This window comes from Lepidochelys olivacea (assembly GCF_965140295.1).
Source record: "Lepidochelys olivacea isolate rLepOli2 genome assembly, chromosome: 2".
In the NCBI taxonomy this organism is placed as follows: domain Eukaryota; kingdom Metazoa; phylum Chordata; order Testudines; family Cheloniidae; genus Lepidochelys; species Lepidochelys olivacea.
The window spans coordinates 270,374,125-270,400,755 of record NC_140412.1 but is presented as its reverse complement, the minus strand read 5'-3'; the positions used below and the strand labels follow the sequence as shown (position 1 = coordinate 270,400,755).

The following is a 26,631-nucleotide window of genomic DNA, read 5'->3' as shown; positions in this document are numbered from 1 at the left end:
GGGGGGCAGTGAGCCAGACAACCACGTCTGCCCTTCACTCCATGTCCCAGCCTGCCCCAAACTGACTCCTCCTCTCCCCCTCCTCCTCTGGGCTTTGTCCCTTTCCCCGGGCCAGGAGGTCACCTGATTCCTTTGTTCTCCAACCCTTCGGCTCTCACCTTGCAGGGGGGGAAGGGCCCAGGCCATCAGTTGCCAGGAAACGGGGTGTTGGCCATTCTCTGTTTCCAGACCCCTGCACACACCTGCCCTCTAGGACTCTGCAATGATCATACACCCTTACCCCACCCCCTAGATACTTAAGAACTGCACAGGGGAAACTGAGGCACCCCCACACTAGTCAGAGGAAACATTAAGAACAGTCCCACTTCGTCACATCAGCTCCCCCCATCACCATCCTGTCCCGTGGCAGGGCTCTCGCACCCCATCGCTCGGCAGCACACCATGCCCTGGACCAATCAGAGTGAGCCCCCCGCTCTGCCCCTTTTCAGAGCCTAGTGTCCTGGCCCACTAGCATAAGCCCCATGCCCGGTACCTCGGCAGGGCCCCGTGCCCAGCCCCTGGGGTGAGGCCCCCCCCGTACCTCGGCAGGGCCCCGTGCCCAGCCCCTGGGGTGAGGCCCCCCCCGTACCTCGGCAGGGCCCCGTGCCCAGCCTCTTGGGAGAGGCCCCCCCCCGTACCTCGGCAGGGCCCCGTGCCCAGCCCCTGGGGTGAGGCCCCCCCGCACCTCGGCAGGGCCCCGTGCCCAGCCCCTGGGGTGAGGCCCCCCGCACCTTGGCAGGGCCCCGTGCCCAGCCCCTGGGGTGAGGCCCCCCCGCACCTCGGCAGGGCCCCGTGCCCAGCCCCTGGGGTGAGGCCCCCCGCACCTTGGCAGGGCCCCGTGCCCAGCCTCTTGGGAGAGGCCCCCCCCCGTACCTTGGCAGGGCCCCGTGCCCAGCCCCTGGGGTGAGGCCCCCCCGCACCTCGGCAGGGCCCCGTGCCCAGCCCCTGGGGTGAGGCCCCCCCCTGTACCTCGGCAGGGCCCCGTGCCCAGCCCCTGGGGTGAGGCCCCCCGCACCTTGGCAGGGCCCCGTGCCCAGCCCCTGGGGTGAGGCCCCCCCGCACCTCGGCAGGGCCCCGTGCCCAGCCCCTGGGGTGAGGCCCCCCCGCACCTCGGCAGGGCCCCGTGCCCAGCCCCTGGGGTGAGGCCCCCCCGCACCTCGGCAGGGCTGGCTGTCGCAGTCCCGGGTCTGGACGAGGGGCCCCGTGCACTCGGGCCCTCCGTAGGCCGGGTTGGAGCAGGTGCGGCTGCGGGTCTGGACGCCGGAGTCGCACGTAGCGGAGCATTGGGACCAGGCCGTCCAGGGGGTCCAGACGCCTCCCACTGCCAGGGGACATCAGAGGGCATGGCCTGACGAGCTCAGCAGGCCAGGAGCCGGGTCTGGGGGGTCCCCTCGGCACCATGCCGCTCCCCCAGAAGAGGGGCTCTGCCAAACCCACTGGGAACCTCCCAGCTGCCGCTCCTAGCCCTGTCCTGGCACCTGTTGCCCCAGCCCTGCCAGGGGCCTCGTGGGAGTCAGCCTGGATGCCACCCCCAACTGGGGAACCCCGGCCATCCTTGGGGGGTGCCCCCCCCACCGACATAACCCTCCCTCCTCATTGCACACACTAGAACCCCACCCATGGATCCCCGTCCCTCCTCACGGGCTGCCCCCACCAAAGCAGCCCCTCCATCCTTGTGGTCTAGAACCCCGCCCATGGATCCCCCTCCTTCCTCAGAGCCTAGAACCCCGCCCATGGATCCCCCTCCATCCTTGTGGTCTAGAACCCCACCCATGGATCCCCCTCCTTCCTCAGAGCCTAGAACCCCACCCATGGATCTCCCTCCTTCCTCAGAGCCTAGAACCCCGCCCATGGATCCCCCTCCTTCCTCAGAGCCTAGAACCCCGCCCATGGATCCCCCACCCTCCTCGAGGGCTGCCCCCACAAACCCCCTTAGACACTGCTATGGCCCTTTGTCTCCCGTCCATCCCTCCCTCCAGCTGGGCTCTCACCGGGGCAGGGCGGCGTGTCACACTGCTCCTCCTGCACGGGTGCCCCCTGGCATCGCCCAGCGCCCTCCCCGGTGTCGTTGCAGTGACGGAACCGCTTCCTCACGCCGACATGGTCCACATCGTAGAAGCAGGTCTTGGAGCAGGGGGACCAGGGCGTCCAGTCACTCCAGGGGCCGGTGGGCTCTGGGGATCACGGGGGGATGGGGTGGGGGACAGGGCTGATCAGCACTGCCCGGCTGTGACATCAGGGGGGCTATGGACAAACCCCAGGGACGGGCCCCCGGGCTCAGGCTCTGGCGCCCGAGGACAGGGAGGGCAGCGGTGCCCCAGGCCAGGGCGGAGGGCCAGGCAGGGCATGTTCTGTTCTCAACTGGTGGCACAATGGGAGGATTGGGCCAGTTGTCATCTCCAACGCCAGCTGGCAGAGCTGCCCGGACGCCTGGGTTCCACGCCCAGGCTGCTCTGCACTACCCCAGAAGGAGTGCTGCCCTACGACCCAGGGCAACACGTGCCAGGACAGAGGGACCCTGTCCCCTCCCCGCAGGCTGCCCCGGGGCCGGGCGCGGTGTACGTACCGGAGACACAGGCCGTGTGGCACTCGCGGACTTGCTGTGCGTCCCCCTCGCACGGGGCTCCGCCGTTGGCAGGTGCCGGGTTGGTGGGGGATCTGGGGAGGTGGGGGCAGGTAGTTAGGGAGAGCGATCGCCAGGGGGCAGCACAGCTGGGTGCTGCACCACGGCAACACCTGCCACGGGTGCCAGGGCGCTGCAGCCCACGGCCCCCCGGCAACGCCACAGCGAGGGGGGACCCTGATTCTCCTCCTGCAGGATCCTGCTTCCCGGCAGCGGGGAGGCTGAGCGGGCATGTCGAGGCGCCCCCTGCCCACAGGGACCCCGTGCTGCCCGCAGGAATCGCTGCCCCCGTGCCAGGACACGGGGCCAACGAGAGAATTCGGGCGACAAGGACGGGGCAGACCGGAGGGGACCGAGGGGTCACCGCTGAGTTTGAAATCCCCCCTGAAAGCCGGCACACCCCAGAGCACAGCGCCCCCTAGTGCTGCACTGGGGTCAGCACTGACTGAGGGGAGAGCGCCCCCTACTGAGCCCCCCTACACACAGCACCCCCTACTGAGCCCCGCCCCGCTCCCTGCTGCCCAGCGCCCCCACTAAGCCCCCGCCCTGCTCCCTCGCGCCCCCCATCCCAGCACTGCTTGTGACAGGAGACAGCCCCTGCCGTGCCCCTGCAGGACGGCACCCCTAGCATGGCACTCAGGCCAGCGCTCCCAGCGTGGGCCCTACTGAGTCCCTACTCCCAGCCCCGCAGTGTCTGGTTTTCTTGGGGGTCTCCTGCTGTGGGAGGGTCCCAGGGCGGTGCCCACCCGGCGGGGTCCATGCACTTCCCCCTCTGCACCTGAATCTCTCCCGCATGCCGACTCCGCAGCTGCGGTCGCAGGGTGTCCACGGGGACCAGGCCGACCAGCCGCAGTTAACGGGGCAGGCCAGGTCGTCGCATGTCACCACCCCGTCCAGGCACACGCTGGGGAGAGGAGACGCAGGGTCAGGGGGCCTGGGCCCAGGGCTCCCTGCCGCACGTGCGGCGCACTCAGTGGGGGCCGCAGGGCCATCGGCCGGCCGGGGCTGCCATGAGGCCTAGCACTGACCCGCACTCCAGCAGCCCTGGGCACAGATGCTGCTGCCCGGCACTCGGCAGGGCCGGCCCCGCGCTGAGCCAGAGCCCAGGGGACAGTGCCAGGGAGCGCCACACAGAGCGACGGGGCAGGGCTGTCGGGGAGCACCCAGGGGTGTGTCTGGTGGGTGCAACATGCTGGGGGCCGGAGGGCTGCTGTGGGCACAGTGCCCAGGGCAGGCCAGGGGCAGGGCGTGCGGAGCGAGCCGAGGGCGAGGAGCCCAGGCCCCGTCAGGGCGGGCAGAGCGTGGGGAGCGGGCGCAGGGCGTGCGGAGCGAGACGAGGGCGAGGAGCCCAGGCCCCGTCAGGGCGGGCAGAGCGTGGGGAGCGGGCGCAGGGCGTGCGGAGCGAGCCGAGGGCGAGGAGCCCAGGCCCCGTCAGGGCGGGCAGAGCGTGGGGAGCGGGCCCAGGGCGTGCGGAGCGAGACGAGGGCGAGGAGCCCAGGCCCCGTCAGGGCGGGCAGAGCGTGGGGAGCGGGCGCAGGGCGTGCGGAGCGAGACGAGGGCGAGGAGTCCAGGCCCCGTCAGGGCGGGCAGAGCGTGGGGAGCGGGCGCAGGGCGTGCGGAGCGAGCCGAGGGCGAGGAGCCCAGGCCCCGTCAGGGCGGGCAGAGCGTGGGGAGCGGGCGCAGGGCGTGCGGAGCGAGCCGAGGGCGAGGAGCCCAGGCCCCGTCAGGGCGGGCAGAGCGTGGGGAGCGGGCGCAGGGCGTGCGGAGCGAGCCGAGGGCGAGGAGCCCAGGCCCCGTCAGGGCGGGCAGAGCGTGGGGAGCGGGCGCAGGGCGTGCGGAGCGAGCCGAGGGCGAGGAGCCCAGGCCCCGTCAGGGCGGGCAGAGCGTGGGGAGCGGGCGCAGGGCGTGCGGAGCGAGCCGAGGGCGAGGAGCCCAGGCCCCGTCAGGGTGGGCAGAGCGTGGGGAGCGGGCGCAGGGCGTGCGGAGCGAGCCGAGGGCGAGGAGCCCAGGCCCTGTCAGGGCGGGCAGAGCGTGGGGAGCGGGCGCAGGGCGGCACGGGCAGGCGGGGGGCAGCGCAGGCAGGGCCGACGCCAGCGAGGGGCCGTCCGGGGGCCCCAGAGCCCAGCCCCCCGGCACTCACCACTGGCTGCAGTTGTCGTGCAGGAACATCTCCCCGGGGAGGCGCCGCTCCTGGCTGAAGTCACAGTGGCACTGGCTGACGTTCACGCAGCCGCCCTCCTGCAGGTAGAGTCCCGGCGGGCACCGGCAGCCTGCCAACGCCAGCCGGACGCAGTGAGGCCGGGGGGCGCGGGCCTGGTGGACCCTCGGCGCCCAGGGATCGGGTCACCCAGCAGGGACCCAGAGTCACCCGCCAGAGAGAAGCCCCAGGACTCCAGGCAGCGGGGCCGTGGGCTGGGCGCCGGTACACGGAGGGCACCCGAGGCCATCGCCTCCCAGGCCTGGGGGAGACTCAGTCCCGGCCGGCTGAGAGGCCGGGGTGGATGGGGAGGGGGCCGCCGGGGCCAGGCCGGGCGACAGCCGGGGATGTGAAGGACGGAGCCATTGGCCAGGGTCCCTGCGCTCTCGCTGATGCCCTGCCGCCCCTCCCCTGCCCCCCAGCGCCCCCCTGCGCCGCTCACCCTCCACACAGCGGCTGTGGCAGCTCCTCTCGGCGTTCAGCTCCCGGCAAGACTGGGGGCACGGCGCCACCAGGCCCCTCTCGCAGTCCCCTGCCTGCACGTGCACCATCTCGGGGCCACAGTCTGGAGGGGCGCAAGGCAGTCAGGCCCAGACCCTCCAGCTGCCCCACACACCCCTCCCAGTGCCCCCCATTCCCACTCCACGTCCTCCCCCAGCATTCCCCACGCAGACCCATGGGCCCTCATCCCCCCCCATAGCCCTTCCCCGCCTTTGCCGCTCTTTGCTTACCGCGGGCATCCCCGCAGGGCTGCAGGTTGCAGGGCTCTGTCTGCACGGCGTCGCCGGGGCAGGGCTGGCCCCCGTTCTTGGGCGGGGGGTCAGCGCAGCTCCTCGTGCGGCTCCGCACTCCGCCCCGGCACTCGGCGTCGCAGTCCGACCACTCGCCCCAGGGGGCCCAGGTGCCATTCACTGACCCAGAGAAGGGGCAGGGACGGGGTGAGCACAGAGCTGGAGAGCCCTGGCCTGCTCTCAGCCCCGCTGGCCTGGCCCCATGCCACGCCGGATTCCCCTCCCCCCGCCCGACCTTGCGACAGGCGAGGGCCCCGCGCCCTGCCACCGGCCGCCAGCGATGCTCGCAAGGCTGGGGGCAGCTCCCCGTGGGACAGTCCCACACAGTGAGGTCCACTGCCGGGGGGGGTGGTCCACGTTCCCCGGATGCCTCCAACAGCAGCTAGGCAAAGTGCAGAGGCCGGGAAGGGCGGCTGGCTGGGTCCAGCAGGGCAGGAGTGGGGCCCAGACCCTGGCAGCCCAGCCCTTGCCCGAGCGGCAGGGCTGGGCCATGGGGCTCAGTAGATGGGGGCTGTGTGCTGAGGAGGGGGCTGAGCCTCTATCCCCAGCTATGAGGGGCTGTGCAGAAGGAGCAGGCAGGTGGGGCGGGGTCCCTGCTCCCCAGGGGGCGCAGTGGGCACAGCAGGGGTTTCTGCTTCCCAGGGGGGCATGGCGGGTGGGGATCTCTGCTCCCCAAGGGGCAAAGCGGGTGGGCAGGGGTCTCTGCTCCCCAGGGGGGCGTGGCAGGCAGGGCAGGGGTCTCTGCTCCCCAGGGGGCGCAGCGGGCGGGGGTCTTGGCGGGCAGGGCAGGGGTCTCTGCTCCCCAGGGGGGCGTGGCAGGCAGGGCAGGGGTCTCTGCTCCCCAGGGGGCAGGCTGGGGGCTCACCTGGGCAGGCCCGGAGGAAGCAGGAGCGGCTGTCGAACTCGTTGCGTTCACACTGGCCCCCGGGCAGGGCGTTCCGGAGCAGGTCCCGCTGGCGGAAGGTGATGCCCAGCCCGCACGACCGGCTGCACTCACTCCAGCCGCTCCAGGGAGACAGGATGCAGTCCACTGGCGGGGCAGGAGACAGGCCTTAGAGATGGGGGTGCCAAGGGCTCCGGCCAGCCCCGCTGCACCCCGGGACATTTCCCCAGCCGGACCCAGCGCCCTGGGATCCAGCCTCGCCTTGTCTAGTCCGGGCCCCAGCCGGGGGCCATGCAGGCTGGGGCTCGTGGTGCTGGCCCCAGGGCCACCAGGGCTCCCATGGCCAGGATCTGCCGGAACCGGACAGCTCCAGAGCCTGGCCCCTGGCACCAGACCGCAGCAGCCATGGCTGTGCCTGCTGGAGATGGAGCCAGTGGGAGGGCAGGGGGCGGCTGTTGGAGGTCGGGCAGGCCTGGCTCCCTGCTCCGAGGTTCAGGCAGCTCCCCAAGCGTCGCTGGGAGGTTCCAGGGGGACAGGCCCAGGGCCGAGCGCCCGGAGCAGGAGCCCGGCACGTACCACAGCTGTTCTCGTCAGAGCCGTCCTGGCAGTCCGGGTGCAGGTCGCAGCGCTTCTCCAGGGCCAGGCACTCCCCGCTGCCACAGGACAGCTGCTTGGCAGAGCAGACGCTGGGCCGCCCGGTCGGGGAGGCCAGGGTGGCGATGGGGACAGCCAAGGCGGTGGGGCCTCCTGCAGAGACAGGCAGCCGCCCACAGGAGAGAAGTGAGGGGAGCGTCTGGCCCGGCCCTCAGCTACCACCTGCCAGGGCTAACACCGACCCGTGGGCCTGGCCCAGCGCCCCCAGCCCGCAGGCACCGAGCCCCATTCGCTCAGCGAGGAGCCGCCCGCCTCCAGCCCCTGGGAGCCCAGCCTGGCAGCTCCTAGGCCAGCCTCGCCAGCCTTTGCCCATGTGTGACCCGCTGGGCTGGTCCTGGTCTAATTCCTGCCCACATCAGGAGTGGGCCCTAGCCCCACACTGGCAGTCCGCGAAGGGGGCTCAATGCTGAACCCCACAGGCCCCAGGAGCGGGGCTGACAGTCCCACTTACTCCACAGAGGCCCCCAAGCAGGGCCTTAGGGGGTGGTAATTTTCTGTAATGTTTTGTATGAACATGGTGGGTGCCTCAGTTTCCCCCAGGCGGTTGGAAAGGGAAAGGGCTGGTGGCTCTTCCCAGAGGCCCAGGGAGGCAGATGTGGCTCACACCTGGCTGTCTGGGGTTGGGGGCCAGGTCAATGGAGGGTCCCTGAAGACAATGGCAAAGCCAACCACTGGGACATTTGGTACCTAGCAACTAACCCCCGCCCACCAGCTGGGGAACAAATAGCGAGGAGGAGCCTTGAGGGCCAGGCCTGGGAACACAAACAAAAAGAGGTGGGGGACAGAGCAAGAGCCAGGTCTGGCACACTGAGGGGCCTCCCAAAGACCGTTCCAAAGCTGGGGCCATAGCCCCGCTCCTGTGGGTCTGTGACGGGGGCCAGGGTGCTGGGAGGATCTGGCGCCAGGCGAGCCCCCAGGTCAAATCCAGGGTGTCCAGCTCCATTGTGGGGTGGCTATGAGGGTCTGGCCCCATCCCTCTCCCCACTCACCGCAGTGCCACTCGTCTGACCCGTCCAGGCAGTCCTCCTGCCCGTCGCACACGAAGGCGGCCTCCACGCAGCCCAGCACCTCGCAGGCAAACTGGCCCTGGGTGCAGAGGAGCCGGGGGAAGGGCAGCCCTGCTGGAAGAACACACGGGCTGGGGGGCTGGCACTGAACCCCCTGCGGGGTGCCCAGCGCAGAGCTATCCTGTCCCCAGTAGCCCCTCACGCGTGGCATCCTTAGGGGACAGGGTCGCAGCTCTGCCCCACTGCGCGGGGCTGGATCTCGGCAGGCCCAGGGCTGCTCCCCTGGAGGGCACAGACTATCTGCAGAGTCGCGGAGCCAGGCAGGGTCCAGGGGAACTCGGAACGGTGGGAGGAGGTGCCCAGGCTGGGGCACGTGGGTAAGGCCCGCCTTAGAGAGGCCAGCAGCTGTTTAATGGGCAGGGTTTCGCAGGGCAGCTCCCCCACAGGGGTCAGCAGCTCCGCTCCCTGCAATGGCTGGGTTCTCCTTGGGGGTCACCCCCCGCCCATCCCTGCTCAGCTGGCAAGCTCCCGGCCACGGCTCTGCCACGGCCCATCCACGGCCCTGCCCTCCCCCCAGCACCGGCCCCCTGCTTACCAGCCAGAGTGGTGGCCAGCCCAGGCCTGCCAGGCTGGGAGGGGCCAGTGTGCAGCCCAGGCAGCCCCGTGGTGCCAGGCCCAGGACCGGCTGCCGACACAGTCACAGCCGCCATGCCCGGCAGGGTGGGGCCCAGCAGGCGTGGGCTCCCCGGCGAGGTTGTCCCTGCCCAGAAGAGCCCAGGAGTCCCTGGGGACCAGGCAGTGGGCATCTCCCCCGGGCGCCCGGGCTCTGGGCTTGCCACGCCGGGAGCTCTGGAGCGCCTGGATTCCTCCACAAGGCCAGGCGTCCCAGTGCCCCACCAAGGCCGAGCTGTGCTCAGGTGGGGCACCTCGGGGCCAGCTGCTCCAGGCCTGCGCATGTCCCCTGCAGGCCCTGTCGTCCCCAGCGTTGGCACGGTGCCCGGCTCCTTCCCTGGGTGAGCCAGAGAGAGAAAACGTGTCAGTGACGGGCTGGGCCAGTCACCCTGACTTCGGCCAGACCCACCTGCCTCCCCCACAGCCCCGCCTGCCTCCGCCCAGACCCACCTGTCTTCGCCCAACCCCACCAGCCTCCCACCCAGCCCCACCTTCCTCCCCGCAGCCCCGCCTGCCTCCCCCCTCCCCGCCTGAGATACGGAGGTATGTGGGGGTCACCAAGCTGGCTGAGCCAACTGGACAGGCCGTCAGGAAGGACTGGCTGAGGCTGCCCCAGATCAATGGAAAACCCGAACAGACAATGGCAGCCCCAGCCCCTGGACCTGGGCACAGGGAATCTGGGCACAGACCCGGCTGGAGAGCTAAGGGCTGGGAAGTGCAGGGGGATGAGAGAAGCTGGCTGCGGGAAGGAGTTGAGGCTCCCTACCTTGGGGTCTGACCTAGGGGGTCAGACAGAGACAGGCAGCATCATCAGTGGGGGTCCTGACAGCAGGGCTGGGCTCTGGGCTGGCCAGGAGAGAGGGTGCTCTGACCATCCAGGGCTCAGCTCCGGGCTTCCCAGGCTGCCTGAGGGTTGCTGCAGGTCCGGGCTAGGCCTGTCGGTCCCTGTGGAGCAGAAGAGGCTCCCCCAGGACCCCTTGGGGTCTGACATTGCGAGGGGGCTCCTCCTGGACACAGCTGTAGCCCCGACGCTGGGGATCCGTGACACCACCCCCTGGGGCAGCAGGCGCAGGGCTGGTTTGGGGACTGTGGGGCTGCTGGCAGGACGGGCCGGGCCTGTCCATTCCCAGTGACTCGGACACTCCTGCTCTCTAATGGGGACCCAGCACCCGGTGCCACGTCTCTTTGCCCTGCTCCCGGCCCACTCTTACCTGCTGCCATGGTGCCTGGCGGCTTCACTGGCTGGCCCGTGGGTTTGGCCTCACGGCTCTCATTGACTGTGCTGGGAATCCTGGATCCTGGGACCAGAGTCGCCGTGGGGAGCAGGGGCTGCTCAGAGGTGGGCCTGGGCCCCAGTGGAGCAGCACCTTGGGGAGAGGGAGAAGGAACTGATCAGTGGGAGGGCCATGGTGCTGGCTGAGCTGCTCTGGGTCCCCCCTCCTGCCCCCTAGATTCCCACGTCCTGCCCCCTAAGCCTCCCCATCCTGCCCCCCCACCTAGCACATCCCTGCTCGCCCAGGAAGGCTCTGCAGCCGGCCCTGCCATCACAGGGGGCCGCAGGGGCTTCACACAGCGCCCCGAGGCCCCCACCATCCCCCACCAGCAGCACGCCCCAGTCCCGGGGACCCCGACCCCAGGCAGAGTCGTGCACTCTGGTCTCCCCAGGGCAGAGGCTGGACTCGGGGGCAGAGACGAGACAGCTCAACGGGGAAGGCTCCGGGCCCCACCTGTCGTGCCCAGGGTGCCTGGCCCTATGGGAGAGGTGCCCGCAGCTGGCAGTGCTGGGAAATGGGGCTCAGGGGAGAGCAGGAGACATGGCGGGGGCTGGGGAGATGGAAAGGGCTCAGAGAAGCCTCCATAGGGTGGGGGTGGGGGGAACACGTGCCTGCTGGTCTCTAGGGCACATCCCCCGGGGGCGAGGGAATGGCTATCGGGGGGCGCCTGGGAACGGGCGACGGAGCTGGGCCATGGGGGAACCTCCCGCGGGGGATCCTCTCCTCAGGGTCTGAGTCACTCACACCCGCGTGGGCAGAGCCCGGGGCAGGCCACCGGTGGCCCCTCGCCCGTCCATGCCCAGCCGCCAGGGCAGTTCTGGCTCTCTCTGCTCCAGGCTCTCTCCAGCCCCCCGCCCCCCCGGCAAGGATTCCCTGACTAATGGGATGTTTCCCTGGGGACTCGGCCCAACTGTCCCTTCCTGCGGTGCCCTGACTGACCCCCGGGCACTTGCCCCCTGCCCCAGGCCCGGCAGCTCCCTGCACGTGGTTCGCCCAGCACCAGCAGCTCAGGCCATCGGCAGTGACGGGCTAGGCAATCACGGGGCCTTTTTCTCCCCAGAGCCCGGGACTCTGCCCTGCAGCCTGGCACTGGTCGGGGCTGGGCAGATGCAGGGAGGGACCCCTGAGCAGGGAACGGAGCAGGCGAGGCGAGGCTCAGCCCCAAATAAACTCAGCGCAAGGCTGGGCCCAGGTGGAGCTGGGCTGCCTGCTCTGTCGCCCCATGGGGGAGGGCAAGGCCGAGGCCTGGCACTACCCACCCCTCCCCTGGCAGGGCCTGCAAGGTGCCCCCAGGGGCCGGAGCCCAGAGTGGGGGGCATCAGCCTGTGCAGGATCCAGAGAAAGGTGCTCCGGAGGACGGGGAGAGCAGCCCAGGGTGAGAGGCTAGAGCAACGGCCGGGGGTACCAGGGACCCAGCTCAGCCCTGCAGGGTCACAGACACCCTGCTCCAGGTCCCCGCCCCGCAGGGTCACAGGCCCCCTCATGCTCTCCAGCCCTGCCAGGTTACAGGCCCCCCTGCTCCCTGTCCCCACCCTGCTGGGTCACAGGCCCCCCTCATGCTCCCCAGCCCGGCCCCACAGGGTCACAGAGCCCCCCACCCCCGATCTCGGGGGGAGCAGCACTCACTCCAGGGGCAGCCCAGCGCCTCCATGCGCAGGTGGATGCTCCGGTGATACTCCACAGGCACCAGCCGCAGGTAGCGGGCGAGGATCAGGGGGCGCAGCTCCCTCTGCACCGGCGTGTGACTGTCGAAGTTTCCCTCCAGTACCTGGCCGAGGGACCCGGAGGGAGCGGTCAGCCCAGGGCTGGAGAGCGGGCAGGGGAGAGGCTCTGTCCCCACTGCCGGCTGGCGTGGGACGGGAGGGGGCAGGCTCGGGGGCTGACCGAGGCGGGGGTCTGGGTCTGAGCTGCACCCAGATCTCAGGCTTCAGCCGAGGGCCACGCTGGTGACTTGCCAGACCCCTGAGGGTGGCACCTCTGTGGCATCATACAGCAGCCCCTGGAGACCACGGCTCCCGGCACGCAGTGCTCCATCATGACAGGAGCAGCCTGGCCGGAGAGACCCTGAATGCCGACCCGCAGGGCCCTGGCCCTGGGCACTGACTGAGCCGGGCACGCGCGGTGGCATGCCGGGCACTGGAGATGAGGGCACGCTGCAAAGCTCGTGGGCTGCCTCAGGCCACCCGTGCCGCGCAGACGGCCCAGTGGCCTGGGGTGGGGGGAGTGGGCCGAGCCCCGGGGGGCATGGCCGGGTACCTGAGCCGGCTGGGGGGGCACGGCGCCGCGTGCTGCCCCCGTGTAGTCACGGTAGTGCACCCCGTCGTGGCTGTACTGCAGACGATACCTGGTGACGTAGCCCCCGGCCGTCGGCCCGCCCTGCGTGACCAGTGCGCTCACAAAGGTGGGCTGCAGGAAGTCCACCTGGAAGTACGGGCTGCTGTCGGTCTCCAGGGGGCTCCAGCCTGGCTCGATGTTCAGTCTGGGAGGGGCAGAGGGGAAGCGATGGGGCAGGCCCAGCACCAGCCCTGACCGAGAGGGCCCAGGCACCCTGGGGTGGGGAGTCGCCCACCGAGATCCATCGGTGCCAGGGCCCTGCCATCTGACAGCTCCCTCCCTCAGGGGGCTCAGCAGCTCCCACGGGGCATGACCCCCCCAGGGCACCCGCTCCCCTCCCGCCAGCAGGAAAGGGGGCTGGTCGCAGCTCCTGGAACCCATGCGTGACCCAGAGCACAGGGACCTTGGTCGCCCGCCGGCCCCTCGCCTTAGACGCTGCGGGGACAGACCCCAACCCACAGATCCGAGCCCCACTCCACAGGCAGGGAAACTGGCCCCGAGGCAGCCTGGAAACCTCCTCCCAGGGGCTGAGACCCTCCCATCCGTTCCCGCCCAGCGGTGAGTCCCTGCTCGCCGGTCGGGGTGTGGCTGGGGGCCCTGGCAGAGCCGGGCCGAGCTGGAGTCGTGGGATGCACTCGCCCTGCTGCCGCGGCTGCACAGCTGTTCCGGCTGGCGTGAGCTCGACACGGGCTGGTGTGAGCCCGGCTGGACGAGCGGGGACCCCAGCCCTCGCTCGTGCCACAGACGTCACCTGAGACGGTCCCCTGCGATTGGCTCGGACTGCCCTGAGCTAACCCCTGCCGCTGGTCCAGGCGCTGGCTGGGCAGAGCCTTTCGGGGACGGAGAATCCACCACGTCCCAGGGTCAGTTCCCCTCCTGCCAGCCTGACCGTGCCCATCTCCTTCCAGCCACTGGGGGGGACCTGTGTCCGCTGGCAGGAGGGGCCCTCCCCCCCCATTCCCACCCCCAGGCCCTGGCAGGAGGGGCTGGTCACGTGGCAGGGGGCTGCTCACATGTTGGGCACTATGTTGAGGCGCCCGGCATCCGGGGGGTTGCTGTCCCGGTGGGAGGAGGCGCTCAGCTGCTGGTAGCGGATCCTGCCGTCGTCCAGGCCCAGTGGCTCGCTGCAGGGACCTGCAGGGAGATGGGGCAGCTCAGAGCAGCCGTGCCCCCCCATGCGCCCCTGTGTCCCCTCCCCCACAGCGGGTAACCCCAGAAGGGCCCCTGTGACAAAGCGGGACTGTTCTTAATGTTTCCTCTGAATAGTGTGGGGGTGCCTCAGTTTCCCCTACACAGTTCTTAAGTCTCTAGGTGGTGGGATAAGGGTGTATGATCATTGCAGAGCCCTAGAGAGCAGGTGTGGGCAAGGGTCTGGACACAGAGAATGGCCGACACCCTGTTTCCTGGCCACTGATGGCCTGGCCCTTCCCCCCTGCCAGGTGAGAGCTGAAGGACTGGAGAACAAAGGGATCAGGTGCCCTCGTGGCCCGGGAAAGGGACAAAGCCCAGAGGAGGAGGGGCTGGAGGGAGTTTCAGTTTGGGGCTGACTGGGACATGGAGTGAAGGGCAGACGTGGTTGTGGTTGTCTGGCTCACTGCCCCCCAAAATGGGCCCAGCTGAGGGGTCCTGTTCTCTGCACCAACAAGCTCTGTGTTAGACCATGTTCCTGTCGTCTAATAAACCTTCTGTTTTACTGGCTGGCTGAGAGTCACGTCTGACTGCGGAGTTGTGGGGCAGGACCCTCTGGCTTCCCCAGGACCCCGCCTGGGGGGACTCGCTGTGGGAAGCGCCCGGAGGGGCAGAGGAGGCTGAATGCTCCGAGGTCAGACCCAGGAAGGTGGAAGCTGTGTGAGCTGTGTGTCCTGCAGACAGGCTGCTCGCAGAAAGGAGACTGCCCCAGAGTCCTGCCTGGCTTCATGGGGAGCAGTTCCAGAGCATCGCCCCGGGACTCCGTGACAGCCCCCCATGAGTGGGGGAAGGCAGTACCTGTGGGGGTGGGGAGGACGTCTCCAGGGAATAGCCAGCCCTCTGTGCCCTGGGACACCTGCAACACAGGGAAAGAGCCGTTACCCCTCCTGCCACCAGCCCCTCTGTCCGGCCGCTCCTCCCCCCCGTCTGGCCAGTCAGGTACCAGCCTGTGACCCACCCACAGCCTTGGGCACCAAGAGATCGTGACCCTCCCCACGGACAGCCACTCCTCCAGCCCTGCTGCCATCCACTCCCCTCCCCTCCCCTTCCAGCCATTCATTTCCCCTTCCCCCAACCCTGCAGCCATCCACTCCCCCTCCCCGCACAGGGTGTGACGTTATCGACATAATCTGGGACCATATAGATCATTGTTGCAACCAAGGTCCTGTAGTGGCACCAAATCTTGTACAAAGGGGGTCAAATGAGGTGTCCCAGGTTCAGAGGGAAGGATGGGGAGCGGAGTCTGCAGAGCAGAACAGCTGGGCAGCTGATCTCTGGAGAATGCAGGGGAGGACAGGTTTACTCTCCTCTCCGGACACTTTGGATATGACTTGCAGTCTCTCAGTGAACTTAACATCTGATTCCAGGTGGAAGCAGAGGTTGGTGAGGGAAGGACAACAGAGCTTTGAGTCTGGCTTGTCAGTGAAAATGGATGGTTTCTCTTTAAGACAGAGTCTAGCCTTGGAATCGGTAGCAGTTAAGGATCTGAGAACTGGGGAACTGTGGTAATGCAAATTACTTGGCTGGCAGGGAGAAAGAGGACTCGCTAATAGCTGTTAGCACAGAGAGCACGGCCAATCAGCCAGTGAATTCGGTTACGCCAGAGAAATCTGGGTTTGATCCTTCAGGAAGGGAAGGAAAGAGAGAGACCTTAATTCTGCAAAGGGAAGCCACAGGCTGACTCTAAAAGGCCCAAACCCCAATAGCGTTGAGCCAAAGGTGTGGCATGACAAAACTGATTGTAAATGGACACGTGCAACGAATTTGTTGTTGTTGCTCATGGTAATTCTTGTAACTAGGGTGTTGCTATTACCAAGAACTGTAAAAATGTCCAATGTGCCTAATCTTTTGAAAAAACCCTTGAACACGTTAAAAGGAATACATGAGAACACACTTTGTGATAAAAGGCCTTGTTATACTGACGTTTCACAGTTAATGCCTGTAAACAGTATTGGAACTTTTCACAGGGGCAAAGACATTCCAGACCTGATGTGCTGTATGAAACGGGGAAACTGAGGCACACTACCCTATTGCTTTCACGGCTAACTGCCAAGGTTCCTGTACTATGGACAACATTAATATCTACATTGACTTGATGTTAATTGGGTTCCACACATTTGCCAGAGCTTGTATGGATAAAGTAGCTACGTTCTTTAGCTCTTGGCAAGATCACATGAGACCTACAGGAACCATGCTGCAAGGGCAGATCCAATCCACTATTGTTCTAACCAAGTTTTACCTGGGGTCTGTAAAGAGATTCAATCATGTTATTGACCAGGACTTTGGCAAACCATTTCTGTTCTACACTGGTACGGCTTCGAACCCAATACCAGCTGTAGTGAGACAGAACCCAGGATGGGGAGCTCTTGGGATGCAGTCAGAGATGTTTGTGCCATCCCTTCCTGCATCACTTTTGCGTTGGGGCTGTGACGTAATTGACGTAATCTGGGACCGTATAGATCATTGTTGCAACCAAGGTCCTGTAGTGGCACCAAATCTTGTATAAAGGGGTGTCTCAGACAAGGTGATGGTGGGCTGGTTAGGATGATGCTGTCTATATGTGGGTATCATTTTTGTAGTTAAAGTTATGAACATTGGCTCTATCCTGCCTGTAGTTCAAACGTGTGCTGTGCTTCTGGGGGACACCCCAGACAGGTTGGTGTCAGCTCTGCCCAGCCTGCTGGATGGCCCATTAAGGACCATCAGCGATACCATTGACCCATTGCGAGAAGGCAGACACGCCTTGCGATTCAGCAAAGTGTGCGGGGACTTGCCCATGTGACTCCAAACTCCATTCTGCTGTAATTTTCCACAGTAAGAACACAGAGGGGTTCTTACTCCTGGAAAAGTCTATAAAAGGCTGATGCCACATCTCCATCTTGTATTCAGTCCTGCTTCCTGCCTCTGGAGGGACTTTGCTATGCTGAAGCTTTGAACCAAGGACTGAAAGACCCATCCCAGCTGGGGATGTTCTCCAGAGACCTGATTTGAACCCGCAGTTTATTCCATGACTGCTACAAGCCTGAACCAAGAACTTTGCCATTGCTGTGTGTCATTGATTCCATTGAACCCATTCTAGCTCTCATCTCTATCTTTTCCTTTTATGAATAAACCTTTAGATTTTAGATTCCAAAGGATTAGCAACAGTGTGATTTGTGGGTAAGATCTGATTTGTATATTGACCTGGGTCTGGGGCTTGGTCCTTTGGGATGGAGGGAACCTTTTTTTTTTTACTAGGGTGTTGGTTTTCATAACCATTCGTCCCCATAACGAGTGGCCCTGGTGGTGATACTGGTGTGACGATGTGACTCAGCAGGGAGGGGGGAGTGTTGACCTGGGAATGTGCCCTGGGGATGGGAGACCTGAGAGCCTGTCACCTGAGCCAGGAGCGGGAGGGGGAGGTAACACCTCTGCCCAGGAATGTGAAGACAGGCTGCAGGAGAGAGGCTGCTGGGGCGGGGGTGTGTGTGTGTGTGTGTTAGTTTTCAGTTTGGGGCTGGGTGGAGGAACGCAGGGAACCCCAGGGCTGGGGTCTGCTCCCCCAAAAGGACTTGACTGAGGGGTCCTGGTTGTACCCACAAGCTCTGTTTTCGACTGTGTTCCCATTGTCCAATAAACCTTCTGTTTTACTGGCTGGCTGAGAGTCTCAGTGAATCCCAGGAAGAGGGGTGCAGGGCCTGGACTCCCCCACACTCCGTGACAACTGGGAAACTGGAGTGTCTGAGGGAATCGCTTGTGTGACTTGTGGTTAGCCAGTGGGGTGAGACCGAAGTCTTCTCTGGCTGGCTGGTTTGCCTTGGTGCCCACAGAAACCCCAGCCTTGGGCTGCAACTGCCCGACTTGAAGCAATTTGTCCTGTATGGGCACTCTCCGTTGGGTCCCGCCAGAACCAGCCTCGTTACACAGGGTCCTGCCCTTCTGCACAGGTCCCCAGCTCGGTGGCAGCCCAGCCAGGCAGGGCTTGGGGGGACATGGGGACAGGTCATTAACACACTAACAGGGCAGCTGCAAGATTCCCCCTCCCCTCCCTGCCCCGCTGCAGGCTCTCTCACCTCCTGGGTGGGTGGCGAGGGCTGCCCGGGGGCCCAGCTGCTGAAAGAACCAGAGCAAAGGGATGAATTAGTGTTGCCCCCGCTGGAAAGCTGCCGCCGGGGGCCTCCCGTCCCAGGTCATGGGGCAGCCCCTCTCCACTGCACTGGGGGAACCCCCGCCCCAGGCCTGCCCGCTCAGCTCCAGGGCATGGCTCCCAGGAGGGGGCATCAGACCAGCCCCCCAGGGAGAGCTCTGCAGAGCCAGGGATGCACAGGGCAACACACCCATGCTGGCCAGCGGGGCCTGGGGAGTGGTAGGGTACACCAGGGGTCACGGGGGCTGGAATGGGGGGCTGGGTCCCTGGATGGGGTATTGGGATGGATCCAGTTGGAGAATCTCCTCCCAGCGGCAGGGCTGGTGCCCCACAGCCCAGGCCTGGGGGCAGGCAGCAGGGTTCGCTCCCACGCTGACCCCAGGATGGGCCGACAGGACTTGTCCTGCTCCCCTCGCTGTACGCCCGCCAGCTGTCTCCGTGACACATCCCTGTCTCCGACAGGCCTCGTCATAGGGGTCTCGTCATAGGGGTCCAGGCAACCCCCCCACCTCTGCCCCATGCGGTACCTGGCTGTGCTGGCAGGGGGCACTGTGCTCCCGGGCAGGGCGCCGCAGCCGGCCTCGTCGGTGCCGTCCGGACAGTCGGCGATGCCGTCGCACCGCCGGGAGGCGTCGATGCAGCCGTCAGACAGCGCGCAGTGGAAGTGGGAGAGGGGGCAGCGCCAGGGGGCGGAGGGCCCCACGGATGGGGCTGTTCCTGTGAGGGGGCACAGAGGCGGGGCTGGTAAGCAGGCCGGGGGAGCTCTCCGAGCAGGCATGGGAGCAGAGGCTGCACAGGCCAGCCGGGCTCAGCCTTTCCCAGGCTCCAGACCAAGGCCTGGGGAGACATTTCCTGTGCCTGGCAGCCCTAGCCCCGGCCCTCCCGCTCTAGCATGTGGCTGCAGCTCCGAGCGCCTGGTCTGAACCGACCGTGCGAACTGCCTGTGGGCTCTGCTCTGCCACCACAGAAAGGCAGCCCCCTCTGGGCAGGGAGGCAGCGGCTGATCGGACGGGACTCGAAGGCCCAGACCTGAGCTGCCTCGGGGGTGGTTTGCAAAGCTCGCTGCCCCAGCACGAAGAGGCTGCCCCCTCCGGGGAGGCCCGCAGCAGCTGTTCAACAGCCACAGCCCCTGCCCAGCCAGCGTGGGACGGTGCAACTGCCGAGGCTGAGTCCCCAGGACACTCCCTGAGCCCTGCAGGGCTGGCCCCGGCCCCGCCCTGCCCCCCGGGCTGGGCCCCCCCGCTCACCGCAGCGCAGCTCGTCCGAGAAGTCTCCACAGTCGTCGACTCCGTTGCACACGGCGCCGCGGGGCCCAGCGGGGACGCAGCGTCCGTTGCGGCACTGGAACTGACCGGTCCGGCAGGGCCTCCGGCCCGGTGGTGCAGTCGGTGCCCCAGGGGGCACAGGGGGCACTGGGGGGCAGGGAAGGCGGAAGAGCAGGTCGGGGGGGTGAGGCAATTCCAGGTCAGTCCCAGGAGACGGGCCCGCCCTGAGAAACCAAGCCCCCAACCCCAGGGGGCGCCCTCACTGCACCTGCCCCCCCCCACCTCCCCGCCCCCGCTGCCCGCGAGGGGCCAGGGCGCGGTACCTCTCTCGCAGCCCAGCAGCTCGGCCCGCAGGAAGATCCCGTGGTGGAAGTCGTGGGGGAGGATGCGGACGTGCCGGGCACGGACCATGTGCTGGAACGTCCTCACCACCGGCGTGGAGTCGTCGGCGTTCCCCAGGAACAGCTGCAGGGGCAGCGACCGGCCGGCTCAGCCCCACACGCCACGCCCACGCCCCACACATGCCCACGCCCATGCCCACGCCCCAAACACGCCCCGCCCACGCCCCACACATGCCCACACCCCGCCCACGCCCCACACACGCCCACGCCCATGCCCACACACGCCCACGCCCACGCCCCACACACGCCCACGCCCCACACACGCCCCACACACGCCCACGCCCCACACACGCCCCACACACGCCCACGCCCCACACACGCCCACGCCCCACACACGCCCACGCCCCAAAGACCTCCCACACACGCTCATGCCCCAAACACCTCCCACACACGTCCCAAACACCTCCCAACACATGCACACACCCGAAACACACGCATAAACACCTCAGAACACCTCCCAACACATGCACACGCCCCAAACACACACACGCACATGCCCCAAACACCTCCCAAGACACGCATATGCCACAAACACACACGCACACACCCCGATCACACACACACACACGCCCTGAACACAAGCACATGCCCCAAACACACACACACACACCAAACACCTCCCAACACATTCACATGCCCCAAACACGCACTTACACACCTCCGACCACATGCACATGCCCCAAACATACATGCATACGCCCCAAACACACACATGCCAAATATATGCACATGCATGTGGAGAAAGTCCAGAAAAGAGCAACAAAATTGAGTAAAGGTCTAGAAAACATGAGCTATGAGGAAAGATTGAAAGAATTGGGTTTGTTTAGTCTGCAGCAGAGAAGACTGAGAGGGGACATGAGAACAGTTTTCAAGTACATAAAAGGTGGTTACAAAGGGGGAGAAAAATTGTTCTTCTGAACCTCTGAGGACAGGACAAGACGCAATGGGCTTAAATTGCAGCCAGGGCGGTTTAGGTTGGACATTAGGAAAAACCTCCGACCTGTCAGGGTGGTTAGGCACGGGAATAAATTGCCCAGGGAGGTGGTGGAGTCCCTGTCACTGGAGATTTTTAAGAGCAGGTCCTGCCATGAGTGCAGGGGACTGGACGAGATGCTCTCTTGAGGTCCCTTCCAGTCCTATGATTCTATGAGATGCCCCCCCCAAACACACACACACACACAAATGCACGCACGCACAGAAGCTCCGGCGTATCCACGGGCTCACACAGCCACCACCTCACATACGCCCCCAGGGGTGCAAACCCCTGAGATGAAGGGGGATTTTTCCAGAATATTTTGTACGCATATTGTGCGTGCCTCAGTTTCCCCTATGCGCGGCATGAGTAACTAGGTGGGGAGGAGAGGGGTGAAAGGTGTTTGCTTTGCAGAAGAATCCAGAGATCCAGGTGGGGCCTGGATCCAGACAATGGCCCATCAGTTTGTTACCTAGCTACTGACGACCCTGGTCCTCTGCAGGAAGCCAGGGAACAAGAGTGAGTCAGGAGGAGACCGGGTAGCCCTGCTTGTCGGGGAAGAAGAAGAACAAAGACTGAGGACATAGGGGGGGATGACCTTGGGTTATGGGCAGCTGGAGACACACACTTCTGGACTGGGGGTTGGGGACTCCACAGAGGGGTCTGAGCCCACCTGGGTTCTGGACATACCCCGCTGGACCCTGCTGGACCGTTCCGCTTCTCTGTGCTAACCACGAAAGGTCTAGGACAGGTGGCGTCCAGAGGTCGAATAAGCTTCCTGCTCTTACCCCGCTGGCCAAGAGTCTGAAGAGGTCAGGGTCATTGCTCCCTGTGGGGGTGCAAGCCTCCCAGGGGTGCGATTCGAGTGCACTCATGGTGGGAAGCAGGGGGCTGAAGGCTCAGAGGTGCGGTTCCAGGAGGCGGGGGAAGGGGGGTGTCCAGGGGCTTACGCCAGCGAGGGAGCATGACCCTAAGGGGGCTAACACTCTAACAGGGTCCTCACAGGCACCGCTCCACAGCCGCGGGGGAGCACTGGGCCGGTGGATCTGTGACAGCGTCCAAACCAACCTCCCACCGCACACCACCACACGGCTGCTGGGGGGCTGGTTTGGGGAGGTACCTTGGGCTCTGGCTGGGCGTCCGCAGAGACCTCCCGGTACTCATGCCACCTCAGCCCGTCCATGCTGAACTGCAGGAGGAAGCTGGTAACGTAGGCGTCCGAGGAGCCTGCCCCCTGCACCACCACCCCTGGGGGAGGAGAACACAGCACAGCTCAGGGCCCCTGCAGGGACACGGGGCTCTCCAGGGTATGGGCTGGGGAGCCCCAGGAATCAGCACCAGCCTGTGAGCTGAGAGCTGCCCCTCGGCAGCAGGGCTGTGGCGGGGCGGGTTTGACGCCAGCCCGGCAGGGCCTGGCACCCCGGCTGCAGAGCGCCACATGGTCGGTCTGTCGGGATCGCTAAGGATCGTGTGGAGACGGCTCCAAGGATCGTCCCCAGCCCGCTCACTTGAAGAGCATGAGCCAGCGTTGCCAGCCCTGGACTGGCCTGCCGTATGGCTCAGCCTCTTGTCCAGTGGCAGGGAGTCCCACAGCCAACAGCCCAGGGCTGAGGATGATGCCCCGGCTCGGGAAGGTCCGGGTGACCCATGTCTTCTTAGGGATACAGGTGGCCCAGGAGGTAATCGGGTCCTGGGCTGCTGAGGGCTCTGAAGAGGCACCGCACTTTGCCCAGCCCAGAGTGTGGAGAGCCAGCGCAGGGCACCGAGCAGCGGAGGATGGGCAGCATGGCACCCGCCCCCCAGCACTGCCCTGGGGCTCTGGCGTCTCCTGTGCCCCCCGGAAGCCAAGGAAGGCCGGGGGCTGGAGCATGTTCACTGCACGAGCGACCCAGGCCAGGCACCTACCCGTGAGGTTCCTGGGCTCCAGCAGATCCACCTGCAGGTAGGGCGGCTTGGAGACCAGCTCCTGGTACACCTCTGCCTGGGGCCCCCAGCCCTGCAGGTCCGAGCCTGGCAGCACGTAGTTGAGGCGCCCGGCGTGGGCAGGGTTCTCCGGCTGCTGGGAGGAGGCTGTGAAGCAGCTGTCCGGTAAGGAGGCCAAACCCAGCGGGCCGTAGCACCGGTCTGGCGGACAGAGACGGGGGTCACGGGCGCTGCTGTGCACGCTGGGCCAGAGGCAGGCGGGCCGGGCGGAGGGGGCTTGGCAGCAGAGCCTGACTCAGGAGATGCCCCTGCCCTGTGCTGGGAATCAGAGACTGACCCGGCCACACCGAGTCCATCCCAGGGGCCCTTCCGGCCTCTGTCCAAGTGACCCCCCCACACTGCCCGGGGGGCGCTCCTGGGGGCCCATGGAGTCAGGACTTACCTCCGAGAGGGGGCAGCGGGAAGGTGACGAGAGGAGGGCTGATGGAGGCAGCCGGGCTGGCCAGGGTGGGGCCCGGGGGCCTGGCCGTCTGGACAGCAGGCGCGCTGGTCCGGTTCTCACCTGAGCAGGGCGACAGGATTTCTGCCTCGGTCCCTTCGATTCTGTGCCAGACACACCGCGGGCCCTGCCCTGGAGCCGTGCGTGCTCGGGAGATCCCCTCCCAGCTCCCCCACACCTGCCGTCCCCACACAGCCCTGGGGGCAGGAGTCCCCCTTGTACCTCCCTTCGCCCGCCAGGGGCTGGGCTCCCTGCTGCCTTCAATCCCAGGGGAAAGGGGCGGCACATCCCAGGAGAGCCCCAGGGGGGCTGGAGAACCCGCCCCATGGCTGGCCCCACGCTGGGGACAGCCCACACTCTGCCCGGACCAGCACAGGCTACTGGGGGGCTGCGGGTCAGGTCTGAGGGGCATCGGCATGCGGGGGCTCGAGGTTGGGATGGAGGGGCATTGCCAGGACTGGCTGGGGCATGTGTTGTGAGAGTCCCTCCCCTCCTGTGACCCGCGCCATGGCCTAAGCACCCCCCGGATCCCCCCAGCGCAGGACTCACCCGCTTCAGTGCAGTAGCAGCAGGACGCACCCCTGCCCTCCACCAGCACCCGCCCCTGTGGCGAGAGACGGTTGGAACCAGCCTGAGCCCCGGAGCCAGGGACTAACCGCAGCTCTCCGGGGTGCCAGCCCAGTGCCCATGCTGCAGGGCCAGCCGGGCTCCATGACAGCCCCTGCGGGGGGAGCTGCAGGGGAGGGGGCGGGTTCGGGCAGCCCCTTGCTGAGTCTCCCAGCCCCCAGTGGGGCACAAAGACTTGTGGGCTCCAACCAGCTCTGCACTGAGCTGGAGACGTCATGGGAGGTTCACGCCCAGACCCGTGTGATGAAGTGGGACTGTTCTTAATGTTACCTCTGAATAGTGGGGGGTGCCTCAGTTTCCCCTAGGCAGTTCTTAAGTATCTAGGTGGTGGGGTAAGGGTGTATGATCATTGCAGAGCCCTAGAGGGCAGGTGTGGGCAGGGGTCTGGACACAGAGAATGGCCAACACCCTGTTTCCTGGCACCTGATGGCCTGGGCCCTTCCCCCCTGCAAGGTGAGAGCTAAAGGGTTGGAGAACAAAGGAATCAGGTGACCTCCTGGCCCGGGAAAGAGACAAAGCCCAGAGGAGGAGGGGCTGGAGGGAGTTTCAGTTTGGGGCTGGCTGGGACATGGAGTGAAGGGCAGACGGGGTTGTCTGGATCCCTGCACCCCAAAATGTACCTGGCTGAGGGGTCCTGTTCCCTGCACCTGCAAGCTGTGTGTTAGACCATGTTCCTGTCGTCTAATAAACCTTCTGTGTTACTGGCTGGCTGAGAGTCACGTCTGACTGCGGAGTTGGGGGGCAGGACCCTCTGGCTTCCCCAGGACCCCGCCTGGGGGGACTCGCTGTGGGAAGCGCACGGAGGGGCAGAGGAGGCTGAATGCTCCGAGGTCAGACCCAGGAAGGGGGAAGCCGGGTGAGCTGTGTGTCCTGCAGACAGGCTGCTCAGAGAGGAGACTTCCCCAGAGTCCTGCCTGGCTTCGTGGGGAGCAGTTCCAGAGCATCGCCCCGGGGACTCCGTGACAACCCATTAAATCCCCATGAACCCCCCAGCCTCGCCCTGCCCCCCCCAACCCACCGTGCTATCCCCTGCCAAAGGGTTCCTAGCCAGGGCCAGAGGCCCTTCTCCAGCAACGCCAGCTCCCACCGGCTGGGGCTGCACCCCCGGGGCTGACCGGGCCTCCCTCCCCCGGCTCAGAGGGCAGGGCTGGGTGCCGGGCTCACCTCTGGGCACCCCACGGTGCTGTACGGGCAGTACTGGGAGCACTGCACCGTCAGGCTGGGCAGGCATTGGCACACCTGGCACTGCCCCGATCGCCAGCGGTCGCCAATGGCGTGCGACCGGCCGTGGTGCTCGCACTCCTCGCACGGATCCGTCTGGCACCTGCGCGGGGAGGGGCAGGCAGAGGGGCACGGTTAGAGCTGGCTGTGGCTCAGCACCAGCAGGGAAGGACTGAGGCTTAAAAGTCCAGTCCCCTGATTAGAGCGCCTGGCACCTAATGCCCACTGCCCGGTGCCCACCCCCAGAGCCCACCTCAGCCCTCTACCAGAGTCCACTGCCCGGTGCCCACCCCAACCCCTACCCAGAGCCCAAAGCCCTCCCCCAGCCCCCTACCCAGAGCCCACTGCCCGGTGCCCACCCCCAGAGCCCACCTCAGCCCTCTACCAGAGCCCACTGCCCGGTGCCCACCCCCAGAGCCCACCTCAGCCCTCTACCAGAGCCCACTGCCCGGTGCCCACCCCAACCCCTACCCAGAGCCCAAAGACCTCCCCCAGCCCCCTACCCAGAGCCCACTGCCCGGTGCCCACCCCCAGAGCCCACCTCAGCCCTCTACCAGAGTCCACTGCCCGGTGGCCACCCCCAGAGCTCACCCCAACCCCCTACCAGAGCCCACTGCCCGGTGCCCACCCCAGCCCCTACCCACAGCCCAGTTCCCACCCCGAAATTCCACTGCCCAATGCCCACCCCAGCCCCCTACCCAGATCCCACTGCCCACCACAGCCCCTGACCCAGAGTGCACTGCCCAGTGCCCAGACCCCTACCCAGAGCCCACTGCACAGCTCCTACCCCAGCCCCCTACCCAGAAGCCCTTGCCTAGTGCCCATTCCAGCCCCCTACCCAGAGCCCACTGCCCACCCCCAACTCCATACTCAGCACCCTGTGCCCACTCCAGCCCCCATGCCCAGAGCCCACTGCACAGTACCCAGCCCTCAGTCCCCATATGTAAGGTCTGAGGCCTTTGTCTGCAGCCATATTAGGAGAGAAGCTGCCATGAGCCAAGAAGCAGAAAGTCACAGCCCCACATTCCATCTGAATTGTACCAAACCCATGTCATGGTGGGCTGTGAAGAAGGTGCCTCCTAACAGCACCCACCGTCACCAGATAAGCAAGGAGCCTCTTACGATGGTTCAAGAAAACTTCCTGTGGCAGCAGTCTGTCTGGCAAGGAATCACTTATCAACAGTTGCAGTGCGAAATCCCTGCTTCTTTATTGTTTTGCCTTTATGGTCCCCACTTCTCTATGGTTTATCTGTCTGGTCTGTGTCTGGTTCTTTGATTGTTTCTGTCTGTTGCATAATTAATTTTACAAGATTTAAATCAACCAAGGGGGTGGGGTCTGACGGGGTAACGAATGATTTTGCTGTATGTTAGGATTGGTCAGAGAATGATTTTGCAATACTTTAGTGAAATGATTGGTGAAGGTGCAGCAAAGCAGGACTCAAGTCTCACTATATAAACTGAGGTCCAAGAAGGAGACGAGCTGGGAAGGAAAAAGAAAGGCAAAGGGAAGAGAAGGAGAAGAAGAAGGAAAGACCTGGAAGAAGAAATTCACCCCCCAGACACAGCCTAAGAATCCTCGGCACGACCCAGACGAGACTGACCTTGCCTGGCCAGCTGGGAAAGTCCCCCTGCCTGACGGGGCCGGGCGAGCATGGCACTGTGTGTGCATTCTGGCTGGTGAGCGTTAATAAACGGGAGAAGGATATTACTGTGTAAGGCTCTTTCTCTGGTAAAAGGCCCTGCAAACCCGCAGAGGAGTTCGCCCGGAGCCCCAGGAACTGGGTCAGGGTGGGGGTGCCTAAATCAGCCGGATTGCGCCCTGAGCCCTAGGAACCCAAGGGGGTGCCCTGGAGTGTGCCCACTGCCGGACCCCTATCCCATGCCCATCGCCCAGGGTTGATGCTCAGAGGCTCCTTTGAACTAACCCAGCCCAG

General features: G+C 65.9%; 1 protein-coding gene across 1 annotated transcript in view; it reads right to left on the bottom strand.

Annotated features, from left to right (window-relative positions):
* Positions 1-26,631, bottom strand: part of LOC311516811 (SCO-spondin-like) — a 129,641-nt gene that overhangs the window by 49,139 nt on the left and 53,871 nt on the right. The window contains exons 39-63 of the mRNA XM_084621145.1: positions 24,641-24,800; positions 23,399-23,453; positions 22,793-22,912; positions 22,333-22,551; positions 21,548-21,675; positions 19,377-19,518; positions 19,036-19,200; positions 18,316-18,505; positions 17,715-17,754; positions 14,461-14,518; positions 13,488-13,608; positions 12,397-12,619; positions 11,767-11,908; positions 10,078-10,233; positions 8,790-9,203; positions 8,177-8,305; positions 7,110-7,280; positions 6,516-6,680; positions 5,591-5,770; positions 5,302-5,424; positions 4,803-4,932; positions 3,441-3,566; positions 2,606-2,697; positions 2,031-2,213; positions 1,196-1,360 (exon numbers count right to left, since the gene is read on the bottom strand). Coding sequence (XP_084477271.1) covers positions 1,196-1,360; positions 2,031-2,213; positions 2,606-2,697; positions 3,441-3,566; positions 4,803-4,932; positions 5,302-5,424; positions 5,591-5,770; positions 6,516-6,680; positions 7,110-7,280; positions 8,177-8,305; positions 8,790-9,203; positions 10,078-10,233; positions 11,767-11,908; positions 12,397-12,619; positions 13,488-13,608; positions 14,461-14,518; positions 17,715-17,754; positions 18,316-18,505; positions 19,036-19,200; positions 19,377-19,518; positions 21,548-21,675; positions 22,333-22,551; positions 22,793-22,912; positions 23,399-23,453; positions 24,641-24,800 — 3,797 coding nt within the window. The remainder of the gene's footprint in view (positions 1-1,195; positions 1,361-2,030; positions 2,214-2,605; positions 2,698-3,440; positions 3,567-4,802; positions 4,933-5,301; positions 5,425-5,590; positions 5,771-6,515; positions 6,681-7,109; positions 7,281-8,176; positions 8,306-8,789; positions 9,204-10,077; positions 10,234-11,766; positions 11,909-12,396; positions 12,620-13,487; positions 13,609-14,460; positions 14,519-17,714; positions 17,755-18,315; positions 18,506-19,035; positions 19,201-19,376; positions 19,519-21,547; positions 21,676-22,332; positions 22,552-22,792; positions 22,913-23,398; positions 23,454-24,640; positions 24,801-26,631) is intronic.